This window comes from Parasteatoda tepidariorum, chromosome 3 (genome assembly GCF_043381705.1).
Source record: "Parasteatoda tepidariorum isolate YZ-2023 chromosome 3, CAS_Ptep_4.0, whole genome shotgun sequence".
Lineage (NCBI taxonomy): Eukaryota > Metazoa > Arthropoda > Arachnida > Araneae > Theridiidae > Parasteatoda > Parasteatoda tepidariorum.
The window spans coordinates 78173113-78185939 of record NC_092206.1 but is presented as its reverse complement, the minus strand read 5'-3'; the positions used below and the strand labels follow the sequence as shown (position 1 = coordinate 78185939).

At 28.7% G+C, this 12827-nt stretch overlaps 1 protein-coding gene across 1 annotated transcript; it reads right to left on the bottom strand.

Annotated features, from left to right (window-relative positions):
• Window positions 1-7210: 7210 nt before the first annotated feature.
• LOC110283501 (probable E3 ubiquitin-protein ligase makorin-1) lies at window positions 7211-8160 on the bottom strand. The gene has a single exon (XM_021148753.3). It carries the CDS (start codon window positions 8078-8080, stop codon window positions 7211-7213), a length of 870 nt encoding a protein of 289 aa, XP_021004412.2. The 5' UTR covers window positions 8081-8160.
• Window positions 8161-12827: the final 4667 nt, after the last annotated feature.

Here is a 12827-nt window from a genome sequence, read left to right as displayed (position 1 = left end):
GGGACCATATTTCCTAGATAGCAGCTGCCTCCGATATTTTGGGTGAATCCATCTGATACTTTTCCCAGAGCAAATCCATTTATTAAAAAAAAGGCATGTTTATTGAAAGAAAGTACGTCTTTCTGCTATTTTGTGTCTGATCTCATGACTTAAAACGTCCTCTGTACAAATTAAAAATGTTAATAATGAATAGTTCTAAATTTACTTCAGAGATGTCACCACTACTTCTCTTTCAAAATGGTGTTTTTTAAAAACATAAAATGCACGTAGGACTTGTAATATTTTGAAAGAACAAAAAGTATATTTTTGAAGTGAATTAGAAATTCTAATTTAAAACTTTGAAGCTGATTGTTAGAAATATGACAATCTGAATCTATTATTTCCACTCATTACTTATTGAAAGTCAGTATTTATTAGTCTAATTTATATTCACTTTCTTTTTATCGGTGCTTCTTTTTATTATTGATAGATGGCAGCACAATCAGCATAAGGAATAATTTAATTTGAACAGTCACGCATAGAACAAGAAAACGAGAAATTTAAAATAAAGTTTCCAGGAAATAATTTTAGAAAGTGATACATAATACCTAATTTGTAATTGCAAAGAAAAATTTTAATATAAAAATGCAAGAAAGATGAGTATTTTGTGAAATAATACTATCATTTTAAAGTTACTCATTAATTCAAAAACTGCAATTAAAAAAAAAAAATAGTTATTACTCTGCTTATTAAATTTAGTTACCTATTTGTTGATACTTTGATATTGATATTTAGTTATTTATCTACACGGTAAGAATCTATCTGCAGCCTAAAATCTTGAATTATATTTCATTTAATGAAAAATCAATTGTAATAAAAATTAAAAGAACTAAATAATAAAAAAATTCATAAAGAAAGATATTTAAAATTTAAAAAATTTTTATTTAACTTGGTGCTACTTGATTTTCACGAAGACCCAAATCACGTAAAATTACCAGCCAAAAGTAGTCAAACTAAAAGTAACCATACATACTTTTATTTTCGGTTCCATTTAAGCTTCATATTCAAACCGTGTGATTTGGTAATTAATTATTTTTCTCCAATTTAAACATTGAAGAAAAAATTTTTCTGATGATTTTTAATTTAACAAAACGGCATCTCTTTTACTTCTGTAAGGAAGATACCATTTTATCTTTCCAGGATAAAGAGGTACTACCTTTTTATTGAGTATGCGTACATGTACACGAAATAAAACTCTATCTAAAGGAAAGTTTGTAGAGGTGCAATGTTCTCAACAAAAAAAGAGCCTTATTTAACTTAGGAACTAAAAACAAAGAGGCACAGCTCGTCATCTTCTGGAGTCTTATCTTGAGGAATTCATGTGGCAAAAATCCTATGGTTAAGACAAGCCTTTTGATTTAAAATTGAAGGCAATTGGTAATTATTTTTGAAAACTGCAGCAGTTTTGTATCTAACCAATAATCTATTTTTCATTCATTATTTATGATATTTTTATAAAATTTTATGATGCAATTAATTATGAAATAATACTATTTGTTTGAAATTTTATGAATTAAGTAAAATGTCTATAAGAAAGAAATAGCACATATGAAAATGTGCTATTTCTTATAGTTAGGATATTCTATATAGTTAGGTCTTTTTTTTTTTTCTTTTTTCTTTTTTTTCTTTTTTAACCGATAAGAATTGAAAGAACTACTGAAATGCTATTCAGAAACGATAATATCAGTATTTCTCATCGAACTGTAAAATTCAAATAAAATAACCAATTTCAAGAATGAAGAATTATTTTCTCTTATAGCCGATTAAGTTAATAAGAGTTCTTTTTCAGAAACGATACCTCAGCTTATTTTATTCAGTTTAATTTATGCATATGTGTATAGCTAGTCGACTGAAAGCCGCTGTAGACTTGAGAATTCAACTGCCTACTATAAAAACAAATTTTAGGGCAGTTATTGGTGAAACTATGCCTGACATATACACGCTTTTTCATGAACTTCTTTTGAACAATCAGAGTTCAGTCAAAATTAATTAGATCGTTTAGGGTTCTGTAACTAAAAAAATTGGGAACCGATGGTTTAACGTAATTATTAAATCTTACTTCATATAATGACACAGTATCTAAATAATCAATTAGCTATTATGCAATAATGTTTTTTACTTAAATTATTTATTAAATATTATTTGTAACAGATAACTGTTAATTTTTATTAACAAAGTAGCCCTGCCAAGGAAAGGAGACAATTCACATTATTGTTGTGATAAAGTATTGATTAACCAAAACTTGGGTTCCAAACGCTTGGTTTAAAACATTTGTTTAAAATATGTTTTAAAAAAAAACGTTAAATAAAAAAAAATCATTTTCAAAATTCGAAAAAATAAAAATTTTACTTTTTCTGTATTAATTTTCCTGTCCAAAACGTAATACAGAGAGAAAAAAAACACTCACACATATTTAGTAAAAAAAAATTTTATATTTTCATAATTTCATATCAGAGCAAAAATGTGCAAATACTGAAATTAATTTACTATTTTTCCTGTATGAAATGTATAAAAACTAAAAATATTTAATATTGAAATTTATTTATAAACAAAAATTAGAGATGAAATACTCCTAAAAATCATTTCTTATTTAAAATGAATATTTAATTGCATTTTCATGGAAACCACTGGTTAAGTATATTGCTGTACGAAGTATCAAATGTTGAAAACTTTCCTTCTTTATTTAAAAAAAAAATTATATTTTTATTTTTCTTATCTTACTTTATTTATTTTTTTAATTATATTTTTTTATTATCTTTTTTATTTATTTATTTATTTGGTAAAAAACAGCGTGGAGTTCGAAGTTGAAAAATTTTTAGTATTATAATTCTAAAAGTAGTGGATTAAAACGTTATTTATTATCATGACATGTGCTTTTAAGAGGTGATCAAATAATTTTATTCTTTGTTAAAATTTTCGACAAGCAAAAAACTTTAATGTTCAGTCCAGATAAAACTCACTGTACTTCTATCCGTGAGAGAATTAGTTTATTCGAAAACATTTTCAATATTTAGGGCGTTCAGGAAATTTTCGTTTTCTAGAATACCCGCAACTAGAAAATGGTAAAATTTACCGTGTATAACACTAAAAAACTCGGTGATATGGTTTTATAATACGGGATAAAATTTGGTTATTTTTTCATGATACCTTAGAGCAGTGTTCCTCAACCCCCGGTCCATGGATAAATTGGTACCGGGCAGCCCATTTCATTGAAACTGATTTTAAATTCCTAGATTTATACCCCAAATTAAAAATATACGTGTTCCATTAAAATTTTATTTATTTAAAAAAAAGGGGCCCCCGTAGGTGGTAACATAAACTTTTTAGAGTTTCTAATGTATCATTGTCTCCGATTACCTCCAGATGGAACCGTCTCATTGCAAAGAAACAAGCTCAGGGTTCTCATTGATTTAACGTTTTAGTAAGTAAGTGTTAAACCACTTTATATTTATTTTTTGGTGTAACTGTATTTTATTTTGACGCATGTTCAAATACAATTNGACTGTTCATAAATATAAAAAATCAACGCTCCCCCCCCAGTGGTCCGAGGTAAAATTATCAAACGTTGACAGGTCCGTGGTGATAAAAAGGTTGGGGAACGCTGCCTTAGAGCAGTGGTTCTTAACCTTTTTAAGCTGCGTCCCAAATTTGAGAAATATGTTCATGTCGCGACCCAAAAAAAAGTCACAATTTTTTCATTGCTTTATTTTAGATCGTATTTTTAAAAAATCTTCAATCCTACGATCATGATTTTTTTTAACTTACAAATTTTTTATTTATTTTTTTAATAATAATAATAAACAAAAGTACTTTTCGATCCAAGGAAAATTTAACTAATTATCAAGTTATTATCAATTAGTAATCGACTCAGCGCGACCCAAGAAAAATGCTTCGCGACCCAATTTTGGGTTGCGACCCATAGGTTAAGAACCGCTGCCTTAGAGCATAGCTTATAAACCATCTACTCCATTAAACTTACTTCAGTTTTTTCTATTTTTTACTAAGCGTGGGGCAAGCGGCAAGAACTATAATTTTAAAAACTAGAATAGCCGGTGAACTATTACCATACGAAAGGAAATGAATGGCTTAAATATTGTATATTTTGGTTTTCATTAAAAATTATTATTATTATGATTTTTTCCCCCTTTCTTTTTACGAAACAGATAAAAATAGGTAATACTCTCTAAGGCAGTGTTTCCCAAGGTGCAGTACGCGTACCCCCAGGGGTACAACAGATTTGCTGGGTGCGAGTTCTTATGCAAAATATCTTGCAACAAACGAAAATTTCAAAAAAAAAAAAATATTTAAAAACAAAGCTAGCCATGAAAATTTACGATTACGTATTTTTCTATTGACTATTTTTAGCAGAGTTTACAGTTAATGATTAGTGGTGTCAACAGTCAGTTGCGATTTTTAAATTTTGTGCAATTTTTTTATAGTAAAAAATACATTCATTTTTTTATTAGTGATACACAGCGTTACGAAAAATTTAGAAAGGGTACGCAAAAGTCATAAGTTTAGGAAACACTGCTTTAATGCTCTTAATTTATTAAAATATATTATCTTAGATAGCTAAGTAATTGATGTTGCTCTATATTAATCATTTGACTCATGAAATCCATTAAACACGTGTTAATTTTATATTTTCTTTATTATGTTATTTTGTAGCAAGCTATTTTACTTCGTTGCAAATCTGCACAGTGAAAAGGCAATATTCTTTAATTTTGTTGCAATACTTTTCATGTTACGGTAACATCCCAACGATAATTGCCAAACGATAGTGTTTTGTTTAGCTACCCAGTCTTAAGTAAATGCTAGACATTGCAAATGCATTTATTATTGTAAAAGCTATTTCATCGATTCCGCAATTAACAACGTATCCTTACTGATTTTATACAATCATTAAATAAATTTTTTTTTTTAATTTCTGAATAACCTACAAAAATTACAAATAAGTTAGTGGTACACGACAATTGAAACCACATCATAAATAGAGATAGTCAAATCCAAGTTCTAAGATTTCATTTACTTTCCTTAGAAAGATAGTAAAATGTTACAGTATGATCTCATTTTTTGAAGGGGGGGGGGAGTATTTCAAATTCATTTACACTCTGTCACAACAAGATCAGAATACATCTAGATAAAAAGAGAATAGAATTGATTGATAGCCACAATCATTTAAAAGCATGAGTCTGTTCTTTCTTTGCATTGTTAAATATATTCGGATCGAATATATTCTGTATACTGAACAGGTGTGGCTGACCTTTTCAGTATGAATTAGTGGCTGGCCCCACTGAAGAGGGGGAGAAGTTTTGTGGCGAGATTGCTGGAACACGTTATAAAAAGTTAAGATAAGAATTAGACCACTAGGTAGAGGAAGTTACAAATTACATGGGAAATGTCAATTGGAAAAGGCAACAATTACTGAAATATTTCCATTCTAGAAGTAATTTCTACCTAATGAGTTATACTATTTATTTAAATATTCGGCTTTAATGTTCCTCTACTTAAGTGTTATCATTCTGAAAAAATAAAATTACAGTTATTAGCTATTACTTAAATGTTATTTTCTTTTTTAAAAAGTTAAGAATATTTTCTTTATAACCAATAGTATACCAATAATAATAATTTTAATTTTACCCTTAAGAGTTTTTCCATCGGGGTATGGTTTTTGACTGACTTTATTTGCAATATTTATGTATACTATGTATAATACTATTTATAACATATTACAATATTAGTCTTTACCTATGTTTATAGAGGGGTTACCGGATTTTAACCACTCTAAAAAAAACAAGGATATTTTTGGTATAAACCACATAAAAAAAGACCGGTTAAAATTAAAAAAAGCCGGTTTTTATTAGAACTAATAAAATTTAAGAACTGTAATAATATAAAATGGTTATAAAAATTGTTAGTTAATTACTACATTGATGAGATTGTATGTTAGAAACAATTTGCAGTAGCAACTTAGCCCTTTCAAAACTATTTGAAGCAACAGGTTTAACCTTGGAAGCTTCAAGAACAACCATTTTAAACTACTTAGAACAGCAATTAGAAATCAACTTATTTAACACAGCATAGGCACGTAAATGATACAAAATTAACTGTTATTACTATTTGTTCTACTTTTCATAAAAAATATTATGATTATTTCGATCAAATCATGTACAGTACCTAATTTATCGAAAATTTAGAGCTACATATGTTAAAAATAATTGTTCCGAATTATAAACCACAATTTGGATGAATGAGAACATGATTGAAATAGGCTTAGAACAATTCCAGAGAAAAATTGTCTGGTTTTGAAGCAGATATGAAACAACAATAACATATCATTCAAATTAATAACAAAATTAATAGTTTTAGCTAATTCAAATTAATAATTTTATCTATTTATGGAATAAATTTCCTTAAGAGAATGCAAGACTAATATAATAATATATTTTACTTACATTATTTTACTGAATAAAATATTTTTTCAGAAAAGACTGGCTTTTTCGTAACCCTGTTTTTATTTGCTCTTAACATCGTGTTTTTATATTAAATGTAAATTTTAACTGCTAAAAATTATCTCTAACTGCCCGCTTTTCAAAATTTCTAATAACGCTTCTCCTAAATAATAAATTGTACTAAGAAAAAGACTTATTGCACTCATTAGAACGTTAATTTCAAAATATTTACGTGAGAATATTGTTTTGGATTAGATGGGATGTATAAAAACACTACTTTATATACATTTTTTTCATGTTAAAAACTGTACCCATTAAAACTTTACTTTAAAAATACTTAAGCGAGTGTTTATGTTAAACACAGAACAATATGCGTTAAAAATTGCACTCATTAGAACATTAATTTCAAAATAATTAAGCTAGATAATGTTTAAAACACAGGTTATTATGCGTTTTTGCTTTTCTTCGTGTTAAACTCTGTACTCATTAAAACGTTAATTTCAAAATATTTAAGCGAGAGTATGTATTAAACACTTAATAATTAAATATGTTGTAATTTACTTTCACACCATCTGGTAGTGCATGAAGATAGAAGCATGTTGCCATAAAGGGACACGCCAACCTCTATCACTTTTGAAATATTTTCAAAATATCTTTGAAGTATTATTTTACCACATTTATTTAATCATCTAGATTTCACATTACAGAATCAAAAAATTTTACCATATGCTTGAGTTCCATGACACTCTATTAATAAAGTGATGTCTCTGAGCAGTTACTGATGGAACAACAGGCATTGCGTGAAGATGAAAACACTCAACACCAAAGGGACAAATCCCTTTACCATTTTTGAAATATTTACAATGTTTCGTCAGCAGAGATTTCTTATAATCAGCTATTAATATCTTTTTCTCTCCTTTTGAATGCACCCAATTCTTACTGGGTATGTAAAAACTAGACGGCACTCTACATTCGGGACAAGCACGAGTAACAGCAGGATCTATTGAATCTTCTTCATGACGAGAAATTCCCACTTTTCTCCATTTTATGATGCAGGATAAGCAAAACACGTGGTTGCAATTCTCAAGAATACCAAAGCGACGCTCTGCAACTGGATTTTTTTCCATTACAACATCTAAACATATACCACATTTTTTATCAAAATCAGGAAGATTTTTGCTTTGCTCCTGTCCACAGATTTCAATATGAAAACTTCGTTGCTTCTCATCAAAAGGATTCAAACAATACTTGCGACACAGTTCACATATCTCTCCATGAAAGCATGGACATTCGTCGTATGGACACACACCGTCAAAGAAATGCGGACACAATTCCATATCCAGTTTAGCTGATGGTTTAGAAGTCTGCTCATCTTTTGCTGTAACACCCTCTGTAATTATTGTATGATTAAACAAGCATTCATCGCCATATTTACAGATGCCTTTCAAAAAGTATTCACAGGCAATATTTCCGATATTATCACACGTGGCATCATGTATATATTTACAATTTATTCCATCTCGACAAGAAGAATAGTAATAAAAAGGGCACACCGCATTTCCAGCATTTATTCTTGAGCTTTCAGCCATTTTACAAATTTTTTAATTACTATCAGAAGAAGCAGAACTAAGCAGATAGAAGCATATACGTCGACGTATTACATGCACGATGATACGCTAGAAGTTAGAATGCGGTAGAGATGGCTAATATTTTGTACCTATTACGTATTAGGTATTTTGTACCTATTATTTAATCATACCTGTTATAAAAAATAACGGGTTACTTCCAAAGGCCTGTTCTAAAATACTACGTGTGATCATGTGTAATACTCGTTGGAGTTGGAAGGTATGAGCAGCGGTTGCAGAATAAACTAAGAAATAATAAAAGGGTTAATAAGGGATATGGTCCTCTCTTACTGATATGCAGGCCTTGCAGCGTGATTTTATACTTGAAATAAGACATTCATAATTCATAATAAGGCATTCATAACACATAATAGCGCATTCTTGAAATAAGGCATAAGGTTTATCATTTCGTGTTTCAATTGTCCTGAATTGTTCTGTAATAATTTCATACCTTCCGACTCAAACGAGTGTTACGCACGATCATGCGTGCGTATTACAATTATTGAATGGTTATTTGTTTTGTATTGTATCAATGTATGTACATATCAAACTTCATTAAAATCGGTCCAGTAGTTCTAGAGATAATCGATCAAGTCTGCAAATTCTCTTAATTATTTACACTAGTATTACATAAGTGAATATATATTAATAATTCCGAAGGTTAATCTTAATTATGATAATTAGCGGGTATTAACTATTAAATATTATACAGAATCAGGCATTAACAAATTTTGATTTGGGGAGGGGGGGTTAGCCACAATCTGGAAAGTATGATCCCAACAGTTTAGGCAAGAAAGCGGTCGTTTTAAGCATTTGTTAGTATTATTATTCTTTTTCTGATGATACGTTAGAATGCGGCAGAGATGGCTAATATTTTGTACCCAGTATTAGGTACTTTGTACCTATTATTTATTCATACCTGTTATTAAAATAACAGGTTACTTCCAAAGTCCTGCTCTAAAATACTAGGCAGAAATTGTAATTCAATTATCTTCAAAAAATTTATTTTTCTACCTTTTTTTATAATGTTTAAATTGTTTTTAGCCATCTTTGTACCGATTAAAATAAGAAAAGATCAGGTTTTATTTACTTGATTGACACAGGGCCGTCGCCAGACATTGCGAGAGGCCCTACAAGTTTTCTATTTCCGCAAAATCTCTAAGAAAATAGATAGCTCTGAAACTAGTGAGATTTTTATTTAAATAATTCTAATAGATGTGTTTTTTTTTCAATTTATTTCCTAAAAATGGACAAAATAAAGTTTTTATTCCATTATCATAATTTTTTAGAGCTGTTTTAATAATTCAATCAATAATAATAATTTAACGAGCTACTTTGCTAAAATCAAATGTTTTTATCTAGCTTATTTCCTAAAAATGTTTGTGATTCATTCGACAGAAATTCATTCGAATTTTGCATTGTGTCATTTAAAATTACATAGTTTAAAATGATGCATGAGTTTATCTGTCCTGGTATTCGAAATTGTTTTGATCATTATTAAACAAATTAGTATAAATTAGTAACAAATTATAAAAAATAATATTACATTGCATTTCCTTTAGCTAAACAAATCTTATAATAATAAATGAAAACTTTCTTAATTCGCTTAAAAAAATTTCGAGATAGCATGAAATACGTAAAAAGCAAAATTATCAAGCCTAAATAAATTAATAGGAAAAATAAAAACAAATAATCCAAATTCATCGAAAAAACGATCGGTTTGATCGAAGAATTCGATTTATTAAGGATGGCACTTAAAACGCGAAAATCCGATCATTAGACCAAATTTTGTCAAAATTGTTTTTTCTTCTCCCTGTTGGTGAAAATATGATGCTTTTAAACTTAAAAGCAATTCATGAATTTTAAAAAACTGTTTACTCGTATCAGCAAGAACTAAAAACTTCTCGCGTGAGTGGGATATGATAAGTTTGGTAACGTACGTGAAATTATGGTAAGTCTCACTTTCTGTGTTTTCATAGTTTTAAAAATAAAAGAGCGGTAATAGAACTTATTAAATTTAATTGTAATAAAAACAAATGTTGTTCCATAAACTTAAATTTAATAACTAATTCCAATTATAAATTAATAATAGTACTTAAATTTCCGTTCCTTAAAATGCGTTTTTTAAAATTTCAGTCCTATGAAAATGATAATTATGCAATTATAAAGTTAAAATGCATATAAAGTATCTTAAATTTCTTAATAAAAAATAGCCTTTCTAGAGTAAAAAAAAACATTAAAATGTTTAAAATTTTTGAAAATTATTGATGCTAGCCCCTTCCCCCTCTTGTGGCTCTACTTGTATGTCTTAACAACCTATTACAAATAAAACAATCACCTAATATTTTAAACATGTTATATCGGAACAGCCTGTTATTTTATCACAGGCTAGTATTTTGGAACAGCCTGTTATTTTGTCACAGCTCAGTATTTCGGAACAGATGGTATTTTGTCACAGGCTAGTATTTTAGAACAGGTGAAACAGGTTAGTATTTTTGAACAAATTTGTATTTAGGAATAGGCTAGAATTTTGTGACAGCCTTGCCTACTATTTTGCAGGTTAAGTTTATTTGCGGGAATGCCTCGCGCGCGCAGACCTGTCCCTCTGCTCTTTTCATGCTCGGGAACTTCTCGGGAATATGGGGTGGGGAGCAGGTTGTTTATACTAATTGTATTTTCCTTATTTTTATTTCTTTCTGTGATACAAAGAAGCATTTAAATATTTTTCCTAATTTTGATTTGAATATTTTACGTATATATTAATAAGTTGAATTATAAATCAATTATGTTACTTTTCAAATTTCCAAGAGTATGTAGCATAGTGCTGTCGAAACTAGCCAAAAATTTTGTTGTGGGTAAATATTCGCAGTGTTTTTGCACTTATATTACCATCTTTTTAAAATACTTAAAAAAAATTCGAAGGCAGATAAAGCAAATGCAAACGAGCGATTTCACGAGCGTCAACTGTATTGCAAATTAAGAACATTTAAGAAGTCATTAACTTCACAATAATATTTCATAATAATATGTACAGAGTCCATAAAATATAAGTTTCGGCTATAATCTTATAAATTCTGTTAGCAAAAAAAAAAAAAAAAAAANAAAAAAAAAAAAAAAAAAAAAAAAAAAAAAAAAAAAAAAAAAAAAAGAGAGAGAAAAAAACAATGAAACGTATTAAAACATTTTCCTGAAGCAAAAAATAGAATGAAATCGAACATTCTCACATCGGTATAAAACTTATAGCTCAACTTTTGAAGCTTGATCATTGTGTATGATGAAATTAGCATGTAATATCAGCATGCTCCTCATTCGTGAACTCGAGGAAGCACATAAAATTTGTACACATTATCAGTTTAAATTTTTTTTTTATAAATATCGTAATATTCCTTCAAGCATTCTTATAAAAATCAATAACGCAGTAAACGGTATATCTATATTGGATTAGCGACCAAGTCAATGTTCAAGTTTGTAACATTCTAATTTTAAACCTAACCCAGAAAACAAAAAAGACTGCTTGCCAATAATCAAATTCACGATATCCTATGTTATTTCCAAGAGAGAACTTAAGTTACAAGTACTTTTCGTCTTAAATTCTCTTTCACGTTCATAACTAATTTAAAATTAAAGCAATAGAAAAAGTGAGTTCAGCCATGAAGTTGCAAGTACTTTTCGTCTTAAATTCTCTTTCACCTTCATAACTAATTTAAAATTAAAGCGATAGAAAAAGTGAGTTCAGACAAACCTAGATAAAGCCGTGAAGTTTCAAGTACTGAAAAGAAATTTTTAAGATATCAAAATGAAAATCATGAGGATATTTTAGGACCACGCAATGGAGAAGTTCTCTTTCAAGAATTTGTTTGCATTTTAATATTCTTTTAAAAAAATTTTTAGCAATAGAAACTTCATGGTTTACTCTAGGTTCGCCTGAACTCACTTTTTCTGCACTTGAAATAAGTAATGGTGGTGAAATGGAATTTGAAACGAAAAGATTGTCCTTCGATGTGGCATCCTCTTAAGAGAACGCCATATCTCAGAAGAAAATTTTCGTCGCAAATTCTATTTCTACTTCATTACTAATTTAAAATGTAAAAAAAGTGAGTTCAGACAAACCTAGAGTAAACCATGAAGTTTCAAATACTGAAAAGAAAATTTTAAAATATGCAAATGAAAATAAATTATGAGATGATAACTAAAGATTACGCAACGGAGAAGCTCACGTCTAATATTTTGTTTACATTTTAATATTTTGATATATTTTTTTCAGCTATTGAAACTTCACGACTTACTCTAGGTTTGTCTGAACTTACTTTTTCGTTCTTTTAAATTTTAAGTAAGTACTGAAGGTGAAAGATAATTTGAAATGAAAAGATTCTCCCGTGGGGTGTGGCATCCTCTTAAGATTTCACCGGATGCCTTCATCTAATGGGATCTTGAAAATCTGCTTTTTTGAAAATATTCAATTCTGAAGGGTATTCAAACTGGTACCATCGGTGTTCTCAGAAAGTGATAACATTTCTTAGAGAATAAAGAGGACATTCAATAGAAATGTCAGAACGTCTAATAGAATATTTTTGAATTGTATTTTCATTCCTTGAAAATTTGTTAATAATAACTTTTCAATAGATAATAAAGAATTTGTCACTTAAAAGAAATTTGCTGCTTATCTTCTGGGGAAGTATTGTCAAGTGACACTTTTAAGCATTGTTGGAGA

Coding starts and splice junctions, on each gene's coding strand:
- LOC110283501 (XM_021148753.3), bottom strand. CDS start 8,080: ATGGCTGAAAGCTCAAGAATAAATGCTGGAAATGCGGTGTGCCCTTTT.